This window comes from Poecilia formosa, unplaced genomic scaffold (genome assembly GCF_000485575.1).
Source record: "Poecilia formosa unplaced genomic scaffold, Poecilia_formosa-5.1.2 Scaffold6, whole genome shotgun sequence".
Classification (NCBI taxonomy): domain Eukaryota; kingdom Metazoa; phylum Chordata; class Actinopteri; order Cyprinodontiformes; family Poeciliidae; genus Poecilia; species Poecilia formosa.
The window spans coordinates 3374658-3399409 of record NW_006799945.1 but is presented as its reverse complement, the minus strand read 5'-3'; the positions used below and the strand labels follow the sequence as shown (position 1 = coordinate 3399409).

The 24752-nt window shown below is 38.2% G+C and overlaps 5 protein-coding genes and 1 long non-coding RNA gene across 7 annotated transcripts in view; 3 read left to right on the top strand and 3 right to left on the bottom strand.

Annotated features, from left to right (window-relative positions):
• The first annotated feature begins 2854 nt into the window (after window positions 1-2854).
• On the top strand, window positions 2855-6992 carry rhof (ras homolog family member F). Its single transcript, XM_007567810.2, has 5 exons — window positions 2855-3741; window positions 3899-3986; window positions 4973-5082; window positions 5389-5523; window positions 5731-6992. Exons 1-5 carry the CDS (start codon window positions 3607-3609, stop codon window positions 5893-5895), a joined length of 633 nt encoding a protein of 210 aa, XP_007567872.1. The 5' UTR covers window positions 2855-3606; the 3' UTR covers window positions 5896-6992.
• tmem120b (transmembrane protein 120B) lies at window positions 6529-16125 on the bottom strand. Its single transcript, XM_007567822.2, has 12 exons — window positions 15952-16125; window positions 12937-13055; window positions 11810-11926; window positions 11621-11680; window positions 11437-11532; window positions 11270-11359; window positions 11107-11172; window positions 10945-11006; window positions 9415-9507; window positions 9076-9140; window positions 8876-8944; window positions 6529-8098 (listed from the first exon to the last, which is right to left on the bottom strand). The coding sequence occupies exons 1-12, from the start codon at window positions 16012-16014 to the stop codon at window positions 7994-7996; spliced, it is 1005 nt and encodes a 334-aa protein (XP_007567884.1). The 5' UTR covers window positions 16015-16125; the 3' UTR covers window positions 6529-7993.
• A 207-nt stretch (window positions 16126-16332) lies between these two features.
• morn3 (MORN repeat containing 3) lies at window positions 16333-20415 on the top strand. The gene is made up of 6 exons (XM_007569796.2): window positions 16333-16441; window positions 17774-17942; window positions 18063-18220; window positions 18305-18464; window positions 18554-18738; window positions 19154-20415. The coding sequence occupies exons 2-6, from the start codon at window positions 17798-17800 to the stop codon at window positions 19217-19219; spliced, it is 714 nt and encodes a 237-aa protein (XP_007569858.1). The 5' UTR covers window positions 16333-16441; window positions 17774-17797; the 3' UTR covers window positions 19220-20415.
• Window positions 20043-24752, bottom strand: part of LOC107838157 (uncharacterized) — a 7561-nt gene continuing 2851 nt past the window's right edge. Inside the window, exon 2 of the long non-coding RNA XR_001664210.1 lies at window positions 20043-20411. This is a non-coding gene — a long non-coding RNA (uncharacterized LOC107838157). The remainder of the gene's footprint in view (window positions 20412-24752) is intronic.
• Window positions 20055-21641, bottom strand: orai1b (ORAI calcium release-activated calcium modulator 1b). Its single transcript, XM_007567799.2, has 2 exons — window positions 21344-21641; window positions 20055-21260 (listed from the first exon to the last, which is right to left on the bottom strand). Exons 1-2 carry the CDS (start codon window positions 21455-21457, stop codon window positions 20703-20705), a joined length of 672 nt encoding a protein of 223 aa, XP_007567861.1. The 5' UTR covers window positions 21458-21641; the 3' UTR covers window positions 20055-20702.
• Window positions 23143-24752, top strand: part of kdm2bb (lysine (K)-specific demethylase 2Bb) — a 19606-nt gene continuing 17996 nt past the window's right edge. The window contains exons 1-4 of one of the 2 annotated variants that reach the window (XM_016679601.1): window positions 23143-23354; window positions 23897-24041; window positions 24187-24265; window positions 24688-24734. In XM_016679601.1, the coding sequence (XP_016535087.1) occupies window positions 23310-23354; window positions 23897-24041; window positions 24187-24265; window positions 24688-24734 (316 nt within the window). In that variant the 5' untranslated portion in view covers window positions 23143-23309. The remainder of the gene's footprint in view (window positions 23355-23896; window positions 24042-24186; window positions 24266-24687; window positions 24735-24752) is intronic. The other variant, XM_007567788.2, reaches the window with a different exon arrangement.

Below are 24752 nucleotides of genomic sequence, written 5' to 3'. Positions count from 1 at the left end.
TTTTTTAGCTATTTAACCTAATTTTTTAATTGCTTATACGTGAACATATTAGCCACAGACGTTTAAAACTTGACAAGACGATTATAGGGAAAACTGCTGTAGCCCACATTTTTAATGATACAGCAAACTTACAGTTGATATTCAAAATATGTAATCCAAGTCTTAAACGGACAAAAAGGAATCTTATGAGGAGGAAATCTTGTGTTTTTCTACTGATTTCTTACATCCAAATAAACCTTTTGGTGTTCAGGAGGCTGCTCTTGCTCAGTTCTCTGTCTCAAAATGGCTTCTTCACAGACAAAAGGAGTACTGTGCTGTGAAATGTTGCTGCGCCATAACTGGGTGAGGCTCTGGAAAGCGCCCTTATTTTTTTCGTCGGAACACTTCCTTCTGTGTTTTCGGCACTAAGAAACAAATATGACGACTGTAACGAATGTGGTTATCGTCCAAATGCTGTTTAGTTAAAAAAAAAAGGATAAATGGTGGACTCTCCGTGAGAGGGGGTGAAACTTTGATCATAAAAGCGTATTCAGGCTGGCAGTTGCTAGGCTGACTCGTAATCCGAGAACTGGATGGTTGCCATGAGAGCGCGAGAGCTTTGCAACAACAACCCCCACACACTTCCATATAAGGTCAATGGGAATCCGCTGCGGCAAGCCCCTGTTTGTGTTGTATCTAGGTGAAGGGTGCTTCAAGGCAGAATCCGGCGGATCAGCGACCGACCAGCACGGCGAGTTTAAAGCGCCGCAGACCAGATAGTGGAAACAAATAAGATCGGGTTCTTACAGTTAACTTCGGGGAAAGAGTTAAATTATAGGTGGGAGGGTCTGGATTCGCTTGCGCAACGGAGGGGGGTCTCCAGGTGCATTTCAAGGTTAATGTTGCCTTTTTCAATGCGATGGAGTTGCCTGCAAGATAAATAGCAGGGCACAAAAACCCGGCTGTGGTTCAGAGGCCTGTTAACTGCGCATTTATTTAAGAGTTTTGTGTTCGGAGCAGTGAAAATGTCACTTTAGTGGACAGTTTTGTGTCGAAACCCACCAGTGAAGGTATTTATAGCCTTGTGTTTGCAGAAAAAAGTAGGGAGAAAAAAATTCCCCGCTCGGCAGCGCCGCTCAGTTTACCGCTGACAGACTGGAATATTCCACACAGGGGATTGGCCTCTTTTCCGCAGGACAGCTGTCTCACCCTCTCTCTCTTTCTCTCTCTCTGCTCGGCGACAAATATTTCAAGAATTGTTCTCTGTTTATTGATAAAGGGCTGTGTGCGTGTGGACATTCTAGGACACATTTACAGACCACCTTTTTACGCATATGTGAAGCTTCGAGTTTCACTCTGTAAGTCATACAAGCACGTTTTATTGTTTATTAGACAGGGTTTTTTTCCCCACAGCTTGAAATGGAGCCTTATAGGGACAATGATTTGCTCTTAAAGCTGCCAGATTGTACTGAACATGTACTTAAAGCTTTATAGTTTTATTCATCCAATGCAGTTACTAGTGACTTGTAATTTTCCTATTGATGGTGTTGTATGTAGGTTTGTTTTTTGTAACTTTTAATCATTTGTTTTTGTTATACTCTACAGTTTTTCTTGTAGTCTTACTAGTTGTATGTTCCTGACGTTTAAATAAAGACTGTACACTCATTTTGGAGTTTTGTGCTATTTTATGTTTTATAAAAGATTTTCAGGCCCATACTTGAGAGGATTGCATCATCCAAATATAATAAATTACACAACATGTGCAGGGAACATTATTTCAGATACAGGCTGACATTGTTGAATTAGTAATGTACAAATCATCATTTATAAAATGCTTAAAATACCTTTTTCAAATAGTACAAATTTATAACCTGTCATTCTAAAGTGATAGCTTCTTCTACTTGCTGTCTTCTAACATAAATCTTCAAATTTGACTTTACAGCCTACCTCAGTTTCAGCTGAAATGCCTTCATGTTAAGTAAACTGGTCCATTCAAGAACATTTTGGTATGTTCTGATGATGAACGCTTACTCCCTGTGATCTACTCACTCTACCCGAGCAGATTGTGTTATTCTGTAATCCTCATCAGTTAAACCGTTTCCAAAATTGTTTTTGAAAAATATACTTCACTTTTAGAGCGCTGTTAATTACATTTACTATCTTGAGATATATATATATATTCTTTTTTTTGAGCAAGGAGTGATTGTTTATGCCTATTGTGCATCGATACCTCCCTAATCCGAGCCAGATAGACCATGTCTGCCTCAGGGTGTAGCTGTAGTTTGACACATTAACCCACAACTAAAAATCATGACACACTGATTATGTTGTTCAATACGCCTCAAAGTACCTTCTGATTTTGGCCTGGTGAGATGCTGAAACCTGTCTTGGAATGTTGTTGACAAAATATAAGCCGTTTGTGGCCGTGTAAAATCAAGTCCTCTGAAGACTTGGTGGATGACTCATGATTTTTTCCACTTAGTATCATCGGAATAAAAAAAACAAATCTTCTTGATTATACAAACAGATTAAAGATTTAAAGTAATTGTTTAATTTGACCGACATTTTTAGAGTTGAACATGAAGGTTGGTGACAAGATAACCTTACAACCTCAGAGACTTGTAGCTATTTGCCAAACATAAATCTTCAAAATACCAGTGGAAACATGGAAAACAGCTGGTCCACAATTGTGGAAAGATCTGATTGCTGTAATGCCAATAAAAAAAAATTCCATTGATTGTTAAAGAGGGTTTAAATCGTTTCCAGGAAGCCAATTTTTATTAAATGCAAATTAATTCTTTTTTTAAATGACACTCCTTTTCCATTGTTTTACCTGTTGAGCAATGGCGTCTCAGTTATCAGAAGAAAACGTCCTTGTTGAATGGAAATAATTCAAAATGGAAATCTGAAACTCAGCTGAACTTAAAATATACAAACACTTATAAGCACATCAAATATAACTTTTTGTGTCTTAGTTATCCCGCCTACTGGTGATATAAATATTCCACTCAAATTAGACTTTACAGTTTCTTCACCTGCCTCCACATGTACAAAAACAGTTGTCAAGAAGGTGTGAGGTTACATTCACCGCCGTCAAAGCATCCTCACACTTTTCTGAACCACAGAAGTAAGAAATGGTTTTATAGTGATGTTCGTGCAAACAAAAGCCCACTCACTGTACTAAAGCATTCGTGTTTTTAGGTTAAGTGCTATCTTCCCTCCTTACAAATCCACACTCGGTGGAGGCTGTCCCTCACTTTGAGCCCACACCCACAGGATGAAATAAGCAGAAGAGGAAGTAGGAGTAGCCAGTCTTGGTAATGATACATGTGCAGTTCGGCTGCAGGCTCTCTGCAGCTCTCTGTGAGCATGCCTGATGATGGGGCAGGAGAGAAGTGTAGGGGGGGACAGTTGGAAACGGCGTCATGTTGACAGGAAGAGGAAGTGGTGAGCTGTTTGAACTACCTGGTAAACCATGAGACATGCCTGTTCCTGTCTATGTGATCTCAACTCGATCCAAATGTAGATTTACCTGTTTTCACAAAATCTCTCACTAAAATCTGGAGGGAGCACCGTCTTGCCTCGTACTGCCTGGCACGTATTTGACTGTTTCGAGGGAACCAAAACATGACACAGAACGGTGCCGGACCCGGCAGCGGTACCACAAAAAAGGTGGAAGAACTTAAAATTGTGATTGTGGGAGATGGAGGCTGTGGGAAAACTTCTCTTCTGATGGTTTATGCCAAAGGTGATTTTCCAGAGGTAAGAGGAGCTCCCATTGAGACTTTAATATACAGACAACACTTTATATGATAAATGTGAAAGAATTCATGTAAAAAAAAATAACTTAATGTGATCTGAAGTTGATATTAAACATTCAGTTATAAAAATAAGTCTGTCTTTTTGTTTTCCTAAACAGAAATATGCTCCATCAGTGTTTGAAAAGTATGTCACAACTATCTCCTTGGGAGGAAAAGAGATAAAGCTCAACCTGTATGACACAGCCGGTAAGAGAAATATCACTTCCTTATTACAATTCATCCCGTTTTTACTCTTGACACAACACATTTCACATCATAAAGAAGGTTTAGAACATCTTGAACTCAGCGGTCACACACCTTGTCCACATGTTGATAATATAATAACGCTGCATTCTGGCCCAGAGTCAGCAATGCTGTCAATTAATCGGGATGGCAACACATTTCAAAGTGTTTATTTTAGATAATAAATTTGTGGCCTGTAAAATTTTATTGGTCACTGAATTGGTAGGTGAGCAACAAATGTAGAGGAAGTAGAAAAAGTTGATATTTATGACAGAGAAACTGACAAGTTAGTGATAACCAACCCTTCATTACATACTAACATAAAATACAACCTGTTTAGTTTTTACTAGAAAAATACCTATTTTTTTAATTTAGTTTTAGCTTAATTTGTAATATTTTTATGTCAAGATGCGCATCGACTTTAGTGCTTTCTTTAAAAAAAAAAAAGAAAAGCGCTCCATATTTAGTATTCTGTGTCAAAGATCAGAGATCTTTTGTACAGTTTCTGTTTCTTTGTGAACTGAATGAGCAAACCTCTTGTTTCCCATACTGACTTGGTTGCATATGTTCATGGCAATGTTGCATTAATTGTGGTTTCTTTTTTTTTTTTCTTCTTCTTTTTTTTTAAATAATTACCCAGGAATAAGAAGTACATGTTTGTCACACAGCTTCCTGTAAGATTCACGGGAAGGCACACAGTACTTAAATGTTTTTGCTTTAGAAAGTCATGACAGTCTGTGCCGAAGCTTATCTTTTGGCAGGGCGCCCTGCATCTGTAGAGAGGGAAACCTAATTCAGGATGTGGTTTTATGTCTTTACTCGCAGCTTTTTCACATGCTGGTATATTCATTATTGAGTGATGCTGCTCAGTTCTGCTGTGCATTACCATGCATGGTTTCTTCTCTATAGCTGTTATTTTACCCACATAGCTTGTGCTTTTGTTTCTTTAGGACAAGATGACTATGACAGACTGAGGCCACTGTCATACCAAGAAGCTAATCTGGTTTTAATCTGCTTTGATGTGACCAACCCTACCAGCTTTGAGAATGTTATGATCAAGGTGCACACCTCCAACATACCTTGCGTCAAGCTATACACACACACACACACACACACACACACAGCACAAAGCAATGGATAGAGATTCTTTATGCCAAAGTGGAGTTTCAGGTTTTATCTGCTAATGATTAGTAGCGAAAGCTATGTTGAAGAAGTGCTGCATTCTTTTTGCTGATTAACTCAAGAACTATTGCCGTTTAAACCTCCATACAGATTATCCAGTCAAGCAGAAACAAGCACGGTAATGCAATCAGATAACCCAGGCTTCCAGTTCTCAACACAATGTTCAAATCTCATATTTATCTAGTGGTACCCAGAGGTGAGGCACTTCTGCAGGGGCACACCGGTGATCCTGATTGGCTGCAAAACTGACCTCAGGAAGGATAAAGAGTGTTCAAGGAAACTGAAGGCCATGAATCTGAATCCCATTACCTACGTTCAGGTAAGAAAAGCGCATCAGCATTTACTGATCTACAAAGCAGAACCTTTTAAGCAAGATTGCAGGAGGCACAGAGCAATACGAAAGAGGAAGCGGCCAAACCAAACATTTAAACCACATTATCTCTATCATGTCCCAATTGCTTATTTTTATTTGCATGCTGTCATACTGTCAGCCGCACAGTGTAATTCTTGGTGTGTTTGGGCCTAGGGCGAGGAGACTCGGCAGGAGATGAACGCGGAGCTCTATCTTGAGTGTTCGGCCAAACATCAGGAGAACGTGGAGGACATTTTCAGAGAGGCGACAAAAAGAGCCCTGGCCTTCAACCGAAAACAGAGGAACAACAAGAGGAAGAAAAAATGTCTTATTCTGTGAAGATACAAACTTTCAGGATCCAACGCTCTTGCAGGCAATTGTTAGAGGATCCTTTGCTATAGTCAACGCATTTGGACACTTGAGATGCCAAATATAATTTGCATCCTACACAGATATGAAAGTAAAAAAAAAACAAAAAAAAAACCCTGATAGGATGCGTCTTATGTGCGCCCCGGAAGGCCGGTTAGTAATCTTCAACAGCGCAACAAAAATTGCGATTGCTGCAACAGGAAGGGCAGTTTTGCAAGTTGTAGTGACATTTTCTAATGTAGCATACAAGACACTTCTTGTATGCGTTTTGTACTTTTTGTGTTTATGTACAAGTATTTTTTTTCCTGAAAGTATTTTGCACCACAACTGCAGAAAGTTGTCTTTACCTATTTATTAATGGAAATCAGTTCTTGAGCTGACATTCGTAGGCAACATAATCCTACTTAGAATAGTTGTTGGTTTTCAATACGTATTGGTACTGTGACTTTAAAGTAGCACTGGTTGGCTACCAACATGGCAGGCCTGTTAGTAATTCTTAACTTTACCAACAGCGCCCACTTGAGGCAGAAAATAAACTAGCACGTTAAATGTCAAGTGCTATTAATATTCCAAAATTAAAATAAAAGCAAATCTTCACATAAACAGTTACATATTTGTGTTTAATGTAGCGTGGGTTTTGTTCACAACAACATACACAGGTTAAAGAAACTGGCACATGTCCTCTGTTACTGACCACACTTCAGACACATGAAATGAACAGCCACATTGTGAAATAAGATTATTTGTGCATTACGACATAAAAATGGAACAATCTGATCCTCAAAGAGCTTCAGTTTCCCCCCCTGAATAAAAAGGAGTTCTACGTGCTCTCTGATGGAACTAAAATTTGTTGAAATGATAATAATAATAATAATAAAGAATAACTGTGGCATTTTCAAAATAGCATGGAAGATTTCTTTTTTGGGGGGTAGAATAAGGCAACAAACACACAAATTTTGAAATAACAGATTAAAAAGACTGAAAAACAAAAAAAAAACATTACAGTGAATGATTTAATCAAAAATAAAATGTGCAATATTACAGAATAGTGGTACGCTTACGCAACTTAAAACGGAAAAAAACACAACAGTACTCTTAGCTGAATAAATCTGAGTAGCGGCACAAACAGCAGCATTTGATCACTTGTACAACATTATGCAACAAAACAACAGAAGAAACCAGAACGGCCAGGACCTGAAAAGTGCATTTTGAACTTTTAAGTGTCTTCGGCAAGATTAAGACCATCAGTCAAATTTCTGCTAGACGTTTTTTTAACAAAATGTTAAGATGTAAAATGTAAAGTGTCTACGTCTGTAAGAAATCACAAGCTACATTGTTATGTGCGCTTCCTTGCCGTTTCACTAAAGTTGGTTTTTAACAAACGTCAAATTCCCTTTTTAAATGGAAGTTTTCTGACTAAAAACAACAAAAAAAGCTCCCTCTGACTGTAAATAGAGCAAAGTACACTAGTGAGGACCTTTCCCCCATCCCTTTAACAAATGCTTTTAGAGTCATGGGCTTGAACTGTGTGCTGGTTTACTCTGATGTAACATGACAGTGGCTTTAAATGTCTCATGAAGAAAAACAAAAAAAAAGTTCATTGAAGTGCCAAAGAGAATACAAGCCAGCGCCAGTTTGACTATTACTACTTCACAGAAGTATGCGCAGGGCAGACGTTCAAGTGTTGAAAGGCAAACTTTGTTCTGTTCTGCTACCTGTCCTTGCATAATGATTTGAGCGAAGGCGCTCCGAAATTCATGCACAAATCCATAGAAACACATTCTGTCCACAATATATACACACAATAAAGCAAGAAACTGCTCCTCCTGTTTGGTGATCATCCACACTGGTTCACAGCAACATCAAGTTACCGTAAAGTAAGAACCTGTCAGCGGGATACTTTGGCTGGAAGCTGCTGCTGCCGTCGAAGGCTGAGAGAAGCCTCAGCTCCATCCAGACTCAGCCTGGTGGGGTCAGTCCGGTAAACGATTGTGCGTGTTTGACCTGCGATTGCTGGTCCTTTCAAGGATCAGAGAGGTTTCACCGAACTTATTCAGTCGCCATTTTTTTAGATGTCCTTCTCCTTCTTTTGAACTTTTTGGTGGACGACTTTTAACGTTGTAAGAAAGTTTCCCAGGAATAAGACGAGAAACGTTAGAGCCAGCATGAATATCTGAAAGCAAGCAAAGAAAACCTGTTTCAATAATTAAAAAAAAAAAAAGGTTACAAATAAACAGAAACCAAAGCTGTACTAGAAACCGTTTTAACACTCTAAAATGTGAAACTGTTACAATAAACTAAATATATGAAATTCATGAAACAAAAAGAGACAAGATTGTGTCACCACTTGTTCGGGTTAGGATGAAAACCAACTTTCATTTTAGTCTTGCACACAAAATTTGTTTTCTCTTAAATTTTGAGCTGAATATTATTAAAATTCAAGAAAAATGAAACTCTAGTCACCATCATTGAAATTGCAGTCATATACAAAATATCACCTTGTATTGTTGTTTAGTTTCTTTTTCAGAAAATTATTCGTATCATTTGAGATTTTCTTTCTACACTGAATATGGTAAACAAAAACCATATGCCAATGAGGTAACTTTACGAATTACTATTTTTAAAATGTAGTTTTCTAGAAGTGTAAACAATGAGAAAGTTAAACCACTTCTAAACGATCAGCATCAGACTTGTTGGGAACAGCAGCTGGAACGCTAGTGAATAAATCCTATGGTGTTCAAAGCAAAGCCAGAAATGTGTGAAGCAGGACAAAAACCTTTACAAGTTTCAACAAACCTGATGTTTTAAAGCCCCAGAACATACAAGTCCCAGATCAGGAAATTATGGTGATGTTTGACATAAAAAAAATCTTTTTAAATATAGCTCTTTTTTTTTTTTGAAACCAAGATGTGTTTGACTGAACGACTGCATCCATCAACCCGATCCTTACCTGCCACTCCTTACAGTCGTCATGTCTTGCCAAGCGAAAAAGGGTCACAGAGTTGTACAGCTGCCAAAACTGCAAACAAATTAAGCATCGCCATCAGAACTTTTGCAATGTCTACAAATGCTAAATGTGACGTGGCATAACTCAGATTTTTATTTTAATGCATTAAATATAAGCAGAAAGGCAAGACTTGTTGGACTTACGTGGCCAAAGAATAGAAAAGGCAAAAGGAAAGTGAGCCCTCTCCACATCCACGACTGAAATCCCTCTGCAACAGAAACCCAACTATAACCTTATCGTGCCACAGACCAATTGAGATATTATTACACTACTACTTTATATTTTCCGCACAACAATCTGACATTGGAGATAGCTTGAAGATGCCTCACTCGAGTTTCCCAGACATCTGCATCCCAACAGAGTAAGAGCTACAGCTGTCTCCGTTCTTCACCTTTACCCCAATTTTCTAGACATGCCGCTGCAGATGACTAAAGGGTTCAAACGATTGAAATGACTAGCACCAAAAATAGTGTACAACTCACCCACTGTGAGGTCAAGCTGATTTCTCTCTCCCAAAGCGCGCAGCCTGTATAAGCAGCCGCTCTGGTAGTAATACTGGAGGAACTGAACAAAGCCTAGAATTGTGGAAATGATAGGAATATAATTACTGGATTATAGAAATGTGATAAGAATAAACTGATTTCACAGAAAAATATATAGGTAGGGAGACAGAAAATACTACAACACACCAATTCAATCTGCTTAGAAAAAAAAAAATCCAACCATTTAAGGTTTTGTACCCTGAAATTATGAGCAGGGATTATTTAAATTAAATGTTTTTTCAATCTGAACCATCGCCTGAGACTGAAGAAAGTTACCACATAATGAGTATCAATAAGCAATGATTTTAATCACTAGTGTGCAACACGTTATACTCTCCAAGTTTGGATATTAACTTTTCAAACAGCCTCAATTTTATTAATTTAAAGCTTATTTATCCAATTGAACAATATGTACATGGAAATTTAGGGTAAACGTGCTTGCTAGAAGCAAATATTTGTCAATGGTTTAATTGCCCAGCAGTTAAATTTGTTTTTATCTTGGATATTGACTTTCACTTGTTGAATTTTCAGATGAAACCGCCCTGAAAGACAAACTCACCACTGCTACTGCCTTTGATAGATAGAATTGTGAGAAGCTGGGAGGAGAAAAGCTGACTAAACAAAGATAAAGTTTCATCAGTAATGTACTGGTCACACTCAAACTGATAGCTTTTTTTTTGTTCCAGACATTTAGCTGGATTTTATTGAACAAGACAGTGTGTGAAAGTAAATGCTGTTAAAAATAGTCTAAATTCTTAGTTTTAATATATTTAAATAACAGAACAACAATATTTCTCCATATGATTTGAGAATAGTGATTAGCACCGATTAGGAACAATTGGCATATTCAGTTCTCTGATCAAGAAAGCGATTTAGGAGGACCATTTGTTAAGAATGGAAATGTTTAGTCACATCCCTTCATTCAGGAAACCAGGATTGTTTTCTACAGCTGATTTATGACCCTCCACTGTGCAGGAGGTGCTAAACGCTGTAAAGTGAGCTCAAAGCTCACGCCGGTGCCACCAATCCTGAGCACAGTGTGGTTAGCTGTAAATATCCTGTCATGCAAAACTAAAAAAAACAAAAACATACAAGCCATCTTCGTTTCGCCCTCTGATTGGGACTATTTTTATCAACATGGTTTTTAAAGTTCAAACTGTAATACTGCATTTCAGAAAAGAAGGAAATACAGAAAACGTTAGGATTGTTGGTCGGATTTGCAAAGAAGTTGCGACGACTGGTGAAAATACATAAAATCTGAGAATGATGAGTGAATTTGCATTAATAGCTGCGATCGCGTCATCAAACCTAATAAAGTCCTGGTGGACAATGAAATCTTTTTTTACAGCACTGTATGCTTTGCTTTCAAATATACAAACATGTAAAATAAAAAAAAAAGAACATTAGACAAGAGAGAAAGACTTTTTGGGGAAAAAGCTCAAATCTGGGTAAGCGAACCACAAGACTTACTCTGATAAATGGAGAACGCAAGGAACTGGTTTCGAAACATCTGATACATTTGTCCCTCAGGCCTGTCCAAAAATACAGTGACAAACAGAAACACGCTTTAGCATTTTATGACTTTCACCTTCTTGGTGTGTTACTGAACTACATGCGAAACAGGCATCTCACCAGGTAAGCATAACACCTGACAGGAAAGTGGACACATAATGGTGAGACACCCACCAGCCTTTGATCCTGAAACAGAAAAAAAGGGAAGGAGAGCAAAAACAGCTGCGTTATTTTCAAAAACCCAAACGGAGAAATCTTTTATGAGATCATCGTCAAAACACACCTGGAACCATTAGTGATGAGGATGCTTTCCCTTATGGTTAAAGTGCAATAGTACCAGACCAGCAAAAAGTTGAAGATTTCATCTGTGACTCTGAAGATTAAAAAAAAAAAAAAATTATTTAAGAAAACGTTATAAGACTACTCCTTCAAGAGGAAGCATTACCTTACCGGTAGTTAAGAAAAAAGAGGCAAGTTATGGCTCCAAACATCAGGATTATCGTCATATAAAGCTTGAACTTCTCGTACTCGTCTTTGTAGGCAAATCTATGCAAATGAAACACGGGTGAGATGGGCAAGTAGACAACATCTCCTTTTCCCATCTTGGAGTCAACTCGTTTTGCATTTTCCATACTTTGCCTGATTACTGAGGAGCGTCACGTTCACGTTGCCCAGGACCAAACTCAGGTACAGCCTGAAATTAAAAAATAAATAAATAAATAGAACACAAAACAGGTCAGTACAGTTTCATGGATTAAAAACAGTTCTCATGTTACCGAATAAGGAAAAGAACAAATACATGGAAAAAACAAACAGCACACACCCATTCTTCTTTGGCAAATAGGCCTCCATATCAAAGAAAACATTTTCTTTTTCTTTGATTTGTGATTTGATGTCTGTTATTATTTTCAGCTGATTTTCATCGCACGTCTGCGCACACCTGTGAAGACCAAAGTAAATGCTGATGAGCAAGAAAATTTCAGTGCCAGAAAAATATGTTGTTGTTTTTTTTAAGGCAGTAACATCCATCTACACCTGTGACTGGAATCAGAATGAGAATGTGCCTTGCAAAAGTATCCATATCTCTTCATCTTTGTCATGTTTTGTGGCGTCACACCCACTGTTGGGTAAATTGTATTATTATCAACTATTTGTTATATCTTTATTATGTTCTTAGTTTATGTAGTCTTACTTATTTAGTTTAGTCATATGTTTTAAGAAATGTTTCTATATTGTTAATCAGTCTGCTTTCCTTTCTCAGAGGGCCTCTCTGAAGAAGAGCAGTGACATCAGCTCTTCACAGAACGCCCCGCTTTGACCTCTTAGATAGCTATAAAACCATCGCCGTGAAGATTCACAACTTGTCCTGTTTGATCCTGGGTCAGGAACTGGATAAGCTAGTGTTAGATAGATTGTGTTGTTAGTTAGTGATAATCTTGGCGCTGTGACTGTGTGATGAAGTGTTTCCCCCTTCCCTTTAGAGTTACAGCGCTCTCTGTGATTAGGGATCCTAAAGACAATAAAAAGAGAGGGGCAGGCAAATGTGCTTCAGAGCGGTAGGAGATTTGTAACTGAAAGCACATCTCTGTCTGTTCTCCTCGCGAGTATTAAGAATCTAACTCTCTTGTCTTTCCTGTGTTATTTGCTGTGTTTAATAGGTGTCAACTCTGACACCCACAAACCTCAATAATGTGCAGCTGCTATCCGGTTGGATGGCGAACAGTTCCTAAACTCTTTAGTCTTTTACAGCCTCTATTGGATTGTCTTGTATTTAGACAGAAGCTTGTGGTTGAAACATTGAACAATGTGGGAAAGTTAAAGGAGTATGGAGACTTTTGCGAGGCAATATAGATATAGACACTTCAGTCCAAGCACATCATTAACTGAGTCTCACTGTTTTGAACCCAAACAAAAATTGTTTCTTTTCCCCTAAATGCGGGCAGTACTCACTTCTTCAAGCTGAGCCTCAGGTCTTTCAGACATTTTCTCTGTTTGCTGATGGAGCTGCTGCATGTCGCCTGAAGATTGGTGAGCTCCTCCAGTTTGTGTCTGTATATTTTATGAGTTTCCTGGAGGTACAATAAGCAGAAATATGAGTTACATTAAGACACTTGTACAGATGTCAAAGCGCTAACATTATTTAAAAAAATAAATAAATAAAAAATTGTCAGCAGGGAACGCTTCACTCTGTGAAATTTAATTTGAGCTCCGTCTGAACAAAATCCGCCCATGACTCTGCATTAAGCGGCGAGATAAACAACACGCCGCAGAATGAATGTATCCCTGCAGACAACACAAGCTGTTACAGAAACGACCGCGGCCACTAATAGGTTTTTAGAAATGCTTTTGACAACTTAACCTAAACAGACTTGAGTTTTCAGACTCCAAAGAACGTGGTTTTGTCTTTACGTCTTGGTTCCTTATTGGTTTGCTCTTTAGGTTTCTGTATTTTAACCAAGTCCACCGAATGAAATCACACACAGATTTCTGCTGTGCAATAAAACATCCCGAGGTGTGTGATATAAAGTAGTGCCTGTGCTTTATGTCACATGAGTTTTCTCAAGCTCATTAAAGCTGTTGATGTGCACATGACCAATTTAAGGACCACATTGTACCTCAGGTCAGTCAGGAGTTTACATCTGAACAGTTGAATACTTGAGGTTACGTTGTGGAGGAAGTGGTAGGACAATTACTGCCAAGGAGTGACTTATTGTAATATGTTGAATTCCTGCCTCTACAACACAATTCAAATGCAATAATATTTTATCTAGCCAAAGGGAAATTTAATTAAACACTCATTTAGTTTAGTGTTTAATGACTAAACGGTAATAATAACACTAGGTAGGGCAGAAGTTGTAATACTTTTATTATTATTCCATTTCTAAAAGGTTTTTTACAACAAACTTTACAATAAAACTGTTGCCTTGTATCAGTCAACACAAAAAATACATGTTCATACATGTAGATGCTCTTCACCATTTGTTAAATAGGCAAATAAACTTAGACTGACCAGTTTGGCACTTCTCTAGCATTTCTACTTTGATATGAAAAAACACAATCTCCTTTAAAACTTTGGTTAACTGTCATTTCATGAATATATTTACCACATTGGTTTGCCATTTCTTATAGATGCTGGATCTATGACTACCTGACAAACAGATCACAGTTCACTGGATGGAAGGTCTTTGTGTCTAACCAGGTGGTCAGCAACACAGGGTACTGTACTGTACTGTACTTCCTTTTCACCTTCTGATTTACAGCCGAAGCCCGACTTATGTCCTCTGCAGAAATACTCAGATCATTCTGCAGTCGTCAGCTGTGTCAGAGATGGACAAGAATGCGAGTACAAAAAGCTGGTGGACCACTTCGTCTCATGGTGTGGGAACAATGATCTTATCTCGAATGTGAACAAAACAAAGGAGATGAGTGTAGATTTCAGGAGAAACAGGGTAAGATCCAACCATATTTCCATCAAGGAAGAAGAAGTGGAGGTGGGTGAGGAATATAAATATCTTGGTGTTCACCTGGGCAACAGACTGGAGGGGAGACGCAACAGTGAAGCCGTCTATAAGAAGGGTCAGAGTAGGTTGTTCTTGTTGAGGAAGCTAAGATTCTGTTGTTGAGAGCATCATCTGTTCTGCCACCATCTGTTGGGGCAGTAGCATCAGAACCAGGGACCTAAAAATGCTCAACAATCTGATAAAGAAGGCTGGTTCTGCTCTGTGGAACCTCTTGAGATGATAATACAAATAAATATTTTACATAAAATCAAGAACATTATGGACAACCCTGACCATCCTCTGAGACTGTCTTAGAAAAACTAAATGTCTTCAGTCAGAGGCTTCTTCAAATTCACTGTGATACACACTGCTACAGGTGATCTTTCCTGTCAACGCCATCTAAAATAAATCTTTGAAGAATTTAAATTAAGAAGAGATACAACAACATTTAATTTCCCTTTGGGATCAATAAAGCATTTTTGAACTGGAAAGCATGCAGGTTTCCAATTCAACAAGTTTGACAAATAGTAAGGCAATAGTGATGGGACCTTTTTAGCAAAGAGGATTCATTTATTTAAAGTAGTATGTAACATTATCATATTAGGGAATAAGGAGACACTACCTGAAGGGGAAGAAGCAGCAGGATTTAAAGACATAGATAAGTTATGTCTCTTTCCTTCACATCAGTGATACTACCAGTGTCTGTGACATTGAATCGTTTTCATTTTTTTTAATGCGTTCTCTACTGATCATGCACCTGAACAAGTTTATTCAAGACTACGATAGACTCTGAAAGAAGAATACGTAGCAGTAGCATTCATCATGGAAATCCCTGAACAGCTGATCATCACCACCACAATTTCCTTCCCTGAAGAGCAGCTCTAGATTTCCATCTTCCATGGCATTGCAGATACACGTCTAAAGTTAACTTGATTACGATGCCTCGCCGCACTGGCATCGTCTGCTCATGAGTTGTTTCAAGTTAGCCAACTGTAGCAAAGGTGAGCTAGCCTGATAACTAATGACAGAGGGTGGGAGTAAGTGTCTATTAAGAGTTTACCAAAGCAAAAAACCTGAGCAAACAAACACCTTGCACAACCTTTACGTAACTTTGGTAGCAATTGTGTAACAAACAGCAGCATAGCATGTCAGACTGAAAGCTTTAGCTGGACTATAGCTCTTCTCTAGCGGCAGGGAAAAATGTCAAGTAACCTGCAGCTAATGCTAGCTGCTACAACACAAGGATGTTGCACTACAGTCAGAGAAAAATAAAGTCATGGTTAAATAAGTTCACAGCTTAGTTGGAGCGACATACAGCAGGAGAGAAGACTAACTACAGCGTTTAAGTCTGAGCCGAGAATGAATGGCGAAGAGCAAAGAACCAAAGTGCCAAAGCCCCGCTACGGTGTCTGTCACTGGCACCCACTACACATGAAAAACACTCGATTAAGCGAGTTCTGGTTACCTGTAATTGTTGGTATTCCTTTTCTATTTCCTCCCATTCTGCCTCAAAAGTGGGTTTGGACATCGTAGCAAAACGAAACGTGACGGGAAAGACACTTTCCACCAGGTTCCACTCGGACTGGCTCGTCCTCACTGCTCCAAAAGACTGCTTCTCCGTGTTTTAATTGTGCGGCAGAGCGCATGCGCACATCCAACGATTAAGCAGTGTAGCTGAACCGCAGCCGAACCTGCTAAAAGTCAACAAACAGTTCCGTAATTTTTATTAAAGTTGTTAAGATATTGGAAAATAACTGACAGGTTTAATTACAAATCATTTTAATTTGAGGGTTTTAATGAATTCGTTATCCACCAATCACAGTGCACTTTACTGTTGCTATGATACACCAAACAGTTTTTTGTTCTGCGGAAGAAGTTAATATAGCTTGTGTTTTCTTGATTTTTTCCAAGCGGGTTGAGTGCGTTTAAGTCATCCGCTTGGATACACTGCCGAGGTACAAAATACTTTTATCTAACTTAAAATTTCTGGACGGTGTTTTACAGTAATTTATGTTTTAAGTACATGTGTCCCAAAAAAAATCGCATTAACTGTCCAGATGTCTTTGTGATTATGTACATAAGAAAAAAAGGTAGCTCCAAAATATTTAGTTATAATCTAATTTGACTTTAATTTTCTGTGATTATATTGTTTTTGATAGAACGATAAGGCCCATTTTGCTTGAGAACGTTATTCAGTAATGAAAACAAGGTAGTCGTATGAAGGTTTGGTAATTTTGCAAATTTTTGCTGCATATTCATTATAATGTTCTGCAATGACATAATAGTCAACAATGAAATTAAGTAATATATTTTTTAAAACAAAATCTCAAGAGAATTGCAAAGGAAAAATAATGTTGCATAAAATCCAAGTTCTGACATTGATTTTGATGTACAGATTTTAAAGGGATAGTTCAGAAATTTTTAAGTGGAGTTCTGTGAAGTTATCAGTAAAAGTTCCCCCACTTTGATAGAAAAAATGTCATACTCCAGCAAGTTTGTAGAACACCGAATAAATCCTCAGAGCTGTGAAGGTGCTAGTCATATGGGCCTTTGTTTTAGCTGATGTTTGCACATATTTTTTTCACAAGAATGTTAAGTTTGTGGTTGTTTTCTCATATGTACATCTTCAGTATCATTACATTAAATTTGTTGACTTTATCAATGGTTTCCTCAGCTGCGATTCTTCTCTCTATTCTGCATAGTGGACTGTACTTATGGATTTTGCTACCAGCTGTAATTTTTTTAAGTAGATGTTGTTTGTTTGTTTACTTTTTTTACTGTAGAAATTACCCCAGTTGATTGATTTGGTGGATGATATGGGCCTCTGTTTTAGCTTATTTTTTCACATATAAATGTGCTTTTTCACAAGAGTGTTGTTAAATGCTCAGGTGGATTGCTATTCTTTGGAGCTGTAGCATAGATGTTGCTTGGCTGAGACAACTGCAGCAGACCTAACAACATTCTCTTGTAAAAGTCTGTATTGTTCTTGCTAATTTAGCACTGTGTCTCAGGTATCTAGCTGTAAAGATTAGAGTACTCTGAAGATTTCAATATATTTCTATTCAAGAGAACTTCACAAAAACTCTGAATTATCTGAAGCCACAAGTGTAAGAAAACCCTCTGGCATCCCACTGTTTTGAAACTGTTCTGTGCAGAGTTTAAACTTCAGATTTGCTGAAGCTGATGATCATTTTAAAAAGCAAAAAACACTTAGTCTGTAAATCAATGGGCAGTGAGTGAACATACCGTCTTAAATGTTTAAAATATATACTTTTTTTTTCTCACAGGATTTCCACCACATCCTTCCAGTCATGCCAATTTATAAACCATTTAAGAAAACTCTCCCACCTTCAGTACAGAAGGATAAAGATTCCCAGAAATGTGGACTGCGGCACACAGTTTACTCTGTCTGTGGAAATGAATACACCGGAGAGTGGCTGGAGAACAAGAAGCATGGTTAGATAACACTTTTCATTTACCACAACAAAACTTGCCGATATCAAGTTAGCCAATATTAAACCAAATACTCTGCAAGACGGAATTTTAGATGACTGACTTTTTGAAAACTTTGTCAAGGCAAAGGAATTCAGGTTTGGAAGAAAGCTGGTGCCGTTTATCACGGGGAGTGGAAATACGGAAAACGTGATGGTTATGGCACCTACAGTGTACAAATCCCGGAAACAAAGGAGTACGCAAGGAAGTATTGTGGTCAATGGAAAAATGGAAAGAAGCATGTATGCTTTATTTATTATCTTCATATTGGACTGTGAAACATATGTATCCAGACAGTGATATATATTTTTTTTCTGTCTTTTTAGGGATATGGGACATACTTCTTTGACAGCTCGGCAGTGTATGAGGGGGAGTGGGCAGATGACCAACACAACGGCTGGGGAAGGATGTACTACGAAAACGGAGACATTTATGAAGGAGAGTGGCTGAACCATAAGACTCACGGCCGAGGAATCATTAGATTTTGTAGGAGAATATTTCTTCCCATAATTGCAAATGAAAAACGTTTGGGCTCCAGTATGTCTAATTGGAATTTTTACCAATTTCTCCTGTAGCCAATGGAAACTGGTATGAGGGCTCGTGGCGAGATGGGAAGAGGAACGGAGATGGAAAGTTCTATTACTCTGACAAAGGCCTGCTTTATGAAGGCTTTTGGGTGGATGGGATAGCAAAATGTGGGACATTTGTAGATGTTGGAAGGGAATCAGCACCATCGCCACCTCAGTTTCCGTTTCCAGAGGTATGTGACTATTTACAGTTATGACTGTATTAAAACCCGTTCACTTCCACACTCATTTTATCAGACAAACAGAAAACCTGCTGGCATTGTGATTGTTTTTATTTGTACACTGGAAAATCAGCACTGTGAAACACTAAAACATTATACTGATCAAAGTGAACCAATCAGAAAAGCTTCACACCTTCCCTCTTCAAATCTCCAGGGTCATATTAAAAGCCTACACCAAGGCAGCTTTCTTGGGTCAGATTTGACCAACGTAATCTGTTTTTATGCTGGCAGTTGCAGTGAAAACAGTGGAGGGTCAAAGAATGGCCCCAGAAAACTACACTAGTGGTTCCTGGAAAATTTGGAAACACACCTAAAAGTATTCAGTTCAGTGACAAGGATTGATATGTATTTATGTTCTTTTTCCAAGATTCAACTGGTGGACATGGAGTTGGTTTTACGGGAAGCTAGAGCAGCTTGCCAATGTCACCATTAAAGAGCAGGAGGAAAAACGGCAAGTTCCTACTTCATCCAGTTACCAGAAAGCCAATAAAACAACGCCATCCATTCATTAAGTTCTCTCAGTCATAGTTTTCATTGAGATTCCACTTTTTTGATCATTAATTAATGACACCGGTGTTACTATTATAATTAATAACATGAAAGAAGCCTGAGGTTTTTCGTTGTGGAGTTTGCATGTTCTCCTTGTGCACGTATGCCTTCCACAGTCCTATAACATGACTTTTAGGTTAATTGGATTCTCTAAATTGTCTTTAGGTATGAATATGTGTGTGTGTTTCCCTCCGATGAACCGGCAAGCTGTCCAGGATGTATGCCGCCTCTTGCCCAGTGGCAGCTGGAGATGTGACCCTTCAAAGATCGGCGAGTGTAGACAATGGATAATTTGATTTGCTCATTTGTTGCCTTCAGAAGCTATAATATGTTCAATTGAACTTATTAAACCTATTTAGAAATCCACCAGTTCCTTCAGTCAGCCTCAAAAAGGTGGGTCTCATCTCTGCCATGTCCAGCCACTGACATCCTTACACTTATAAGTATCTAGATAGACTAACATAAGTAATAGTTTATTCAAAACGGACTAATTTAACTGTTGAAAACAAAACAGTCAAGTGAGAATAAATGCTATTGATCCCTGCAGGTCTGGAGTGAATGTAGAATGTGTAATAAAACCATAACAGGATAAGTTTAAAAATATAAACTATAGTCACACAAATGATTGCAGGATTACAGGATTGCTGTAATTTACAAGGATAAAAATTAAAGACATGTGTTGGACATCTGAACTTCAAGTCCCATTTAGTTAAAAAGTGTTTATTAAAACACAACACATGTCAGCACTCTGTTAATACTGTAAAGTTGGCAGCTTATTAGTCAACACATACAGCAAACTGTTTGAAACTGCCAGGACAGTAGATTTCTTTAAATACGCAAAAAGTTAAAAGGCTGTGTTTCACAAACACAGATGTGCAATAACTGATAAACATTATGTGCTTTTTTTACTAAATGATAAATAAATGCAGCAGGCAACAGAAACAAGTCCAGGCATGATATGTCTGACATAATGAGTAGAGCTGTTAACAAGCACACCACTTTTGGCCTAGAAACACATAAACCAATAACATGTACAACGTGTAATTCCTCAGCAGGTCAAACTTCAAAATATATATCTTTTTTTTTTTAAAAAAAAGGATCAGAATAATGTTTTAACCAGGAAACAAATGGTGGGTGGATATCTGATAACGAGTGGTAATATCAGGCTACTATCACATTGAGAACTTTGTGATTTCCAGCTACATGCATTATGACGCATTCATGAGATCACAGTAAGATAAAGTGTGTCTTCTAAAAAAGAAAAAGAAAAGTAAAACCTTCAAATGGTGAAAGATCTTTCTTGTAAAAATGTAATTCCTAAATTTCTGCCCTCTCAGGAAGTTCCAATACAGATCGGGGTATTTTGTCTATGGGAACTGGGAGCTTGGCGATTGTAATATTGAAGATTCCCCTCTGTTGTCGAGCTCGTTTTGAAGCCTGGTGAGGTTAGACAGCTCCTCCAGCTCCTGAAACTGTCTGTCAGTCTTGTGGCTGACCAGCGAGCGATAAAAATGCACAGCAAAGACTATGAAGATTAAACCAAACGGGACCATTATAGAGGTTGAGGTAATAGCAGCAGCCACACCAGAGGAGAAGGTGCTGTTGTTGGATTGGTCGGGCTTAATGGGCAGAAATTTCACCCAGCAGAGCAGAACAACCTCGGCGAGGAAGAGCAAAGTCCCAATCACAGTTGAAAAAGCCCAAGCCAGCTCAATGTGTCTGTGCATCCGCTCATGCGGAGACTCCTTCACAGAGTTGAGGTTGTGGACGTTGCTGACCGCCTCTATGTTAGGCAGAATGCAGGTGCTGACCATCAGAGCAAACAGGTGAACAGCAACGAGCACAGTAGTGCAGGCACTGAAGGCGATGAGGAGAGCAGGTGGGTATGGGTATTTGTTGTCGAGCTGCACTTCCACCATCGCGACCTAACAGGAAAGGACAAACAAAATGTCATGTGATGAGTTCATCTCCAGGGGACTAGAAATTTATATATGAAGTTTGATTTTACCATGGCAAATCCGGAGAGCAAAGCTGATGTCCGGCTTGAAGCTTTCAGTTTGGCTCGACTCAGGTACAGCTTCCTCCAGGACAGGGCTTGCAGTGAATGCTCGTTCAGACTCATGTTGCGCTAATTATCACAACACCGGCCGAGCGGCGCAACTGTTTGGGAAAGCTTGCGCCACAAAACTAAAAGGAGTGAACAACTATGTCCCCTCAGGAAGCATTTAGACTCGTCGGCTGACTGTAACTGCGGAAGCTATTTTTTTCCACCCACAGTCTTCCTTCAGCGTGTTGATCTGCTTTGCACCTTAAATTACCCACAAGTCTACGCGCGGCGAGGGCAACATCCGCAAGCAAATAGTGACGGGAATTTCGAATCTATTCCGAGATCCAAATCTTTTGGCTCAATTAATTAAAGTCAGTTGATTAAAAGTTCTGAACTTAAAAACCTCAGTAAATTAGAATATGGAATAAGTGATTTCAATGATTTTGACTAAAAGTAAATGAAACTCCAAGTTTAGTTTCAACTACCTTAAGGAAATTGTGAAGCAAAAGTCATTCAAGAGCTTGAATAAAATTTACAAGCTGAACTTATGTCATATTTGTGAACATGTACAGACATGCATTTGTAAAATGAAAATCCAGTCCAAAGTATCAAACTAAAAGCTTAGACTTTCGCAATATGCTGGGTGTTGGAAAAATGTGAAAAGTTTATTGTTAGATGAAAACATCTAAACATCTAAACATCAACAAACAGCAACACATGACAAAATTATACAATACTAGTTTCTTGTGGCACTTAATTTCAGTATGCCGGGATAACCAGAAGGAGTCTGCAGCTTCTGTCAACATTCTGTTGTGGATATGAAGTAAACACATATTAATAAAAACATAAAGCAGCTCTCAGACAGGAGTCAGCTCCTAATGTTCACAAAAAGTATTTGGTGCCTCAAGTCTTTTTGGTCATTGCAAGCACATCACTTTGAGCTGTATTTGTGGGGGAAAGAGTTAGCAACAAGCAAAATATAAAGGCTTAACTGCAGCTGTGAACAATGAAAAGCCCAGAACTCTGCAAAAAATGAAAATTGTGCCTCAGAAAGTCAAGTAGCACACACTTACAAATTGATCAAACTTTGTTGAGATGAAACATGAAAACATTTTTTCCACTTTTATCTTAAACTGGATTGAATTTGTTTTGGCATCGCAAGTGCGGTGTGGTATGGAAAAGAGGTGACATATAGCCACAAATGCACTACTATAAATTTGCAAAGCAAATATCTTACACTATGTTCTTTGATAGAGGATTTGGGACATGTTGGTTTCAAGTAAAATAAAACAAAAATAAAACTAACCCATCCTTAGGCACAAAGATGCAGACCAAAATCAGAAATTTAATAATTTCAGATTCAGTAATATCTTACTAATCCAAAAGGGAACCGAGTTAAAAATAAAAAAAGGAATTTAAATGAGTACAAAATGTTAGTAGTATATTTCTTGATATGACAAGAAATATACTTGTCATATACCTAACACCTAACACCATAACCTTATTTGGAACGAACAAAATGTTATATTATCACTATCTAATTATATAAAAAACCCAAGGTGTTAGTTTAGGTGCCTGCAGTTTTACTCATCTATGCATGAAAAACATTTTAAAATCATCTTAAAGTCTGTTTATTTAAAGGTGGTTAATTAAACTACACGCGTCCTCTAAGGACGGAAGTTGCTTTTATGCGTTGTAAGCCGATGTTATGTAATGAATGTTTGTGGCTTGTAAAAACAGTGGAAAGCAGCGGAGTGACATGCCATGACGTTGTCCAACAATGTTTTGGTTCCTGAACATGACGTAAGACACAAAAACATGGTTCCCTTGTTTTGAAGCGTAAAGCGTGCTAAGTGCCTCCTTAACTTTACTACGCATGAGGATGCTTCCCCGAAACTGAGAGGCTGGAAAACGACCCGAAGAGACGATGGCCCAGTCCGTGGAGACGTGTGCTGAAACTGGACGGAGGCTGGTGTGTAGCATCCGCCGCGTTAACGTTAGCTTGTGAGAAGAGAGACTGGGTTAGCTTAGCTAACGTTTGCGACTGAAAACATTGGGGGGTATTTGTCATGTCATGGAAGCTGGTAAAGTTTGGGGGAAACAATAAAAAGAACGGCGTATGCCGAATTGTAGAGACCATAACTTATTTTATTTGTGTAACATTCACCAAGCATTTGAAAACATAAATAAGACAAATTGTTAAAGACGGGTGATTAACTGGAAACAATTACAGTTATCACCAGCAGCTCCTTTCTCATTCGATAAGCGTCATTAAACGCTCGCAGCGCGAGAAGTCACATTTTACAATTGTGCTGCTATGGTAACCGAAGTGGCGCTGTAAAAACTGAAATATTTTACGCGTTAAAGTTAAACACTAAATGAACGTTCAGAGACTCTTTGCTATTCTTTAGTAACCATCTGTGGAGAAGAGTGGGCCTTTTTAGGGATAGCCAGTGGGCTTTTCACGCGTGTCTCTGTTTTTGTCATGTAAATAATGGCATTTTTCAATGGCAGCGCTCCATCTGCCGGAGGATGTACGACGAGAACGAGGATCTGTCTGACGTGGAAGAAATTGTAAACATCAGAGGTTTCAACGTGGAGGAAAAGCTTGCCAGTGACTGCTATAATTCAGAGTTTGTTCACTTAATGGAGGGCAGAGGTAAAATCATGTCATACAACTTTATTATTCACTTGCAACAAAATACATGACGATTTGACTGGCAAAATATCGTTTTTACAGCAAAAAATATAGGAAGAGATAGCTACATGATTTGGAGTAAAACTGACAATATCCTGTCTTGCAGACTTCACTTATGAATATGTGCAAAGGGAGGCCCTCAGGATACCACTTATTTTTAAAGAGAAAGATGAATTAGGGATCAGGTAAGAAGTGTTCTACACAAAACAACAATTTTGTTACTACTGAGGTTGTTTTCACTTTCTCTTAAAGTGTTTAATTAAACTATTGTTAACTGGACCACAATACACTTGCAGTAATTATTTAAAGTTGTTCATATTCAAATAACATAACTCATTAAATGTAAACAGATCCTTTTAAAACAACTAAGATGTATTTATATTTGCATTTGTAGTTGTGCAGATCTTTCCTGCAAAAACAGTTGAAAAACAAACAAAATCTCATCAGCATTACTGAGTATTTGTGTGCTTATTTTTTTTTGAAAGGACTGCTATAGTATAGAAGTGAAGTTCTAAATTATGTAATTGTGTCTCATTGTCAGACATGTTTCTTCGATAAGATCTGCTTTTCTATTTTTACAATAGTTTTTTTTTTTTTTTTTTTGCAGAATGCCTGACCCGGAATTTACAGTCAGAGAAATAAAAGGATTAGTTGGTAAGCAGAATGCCACAA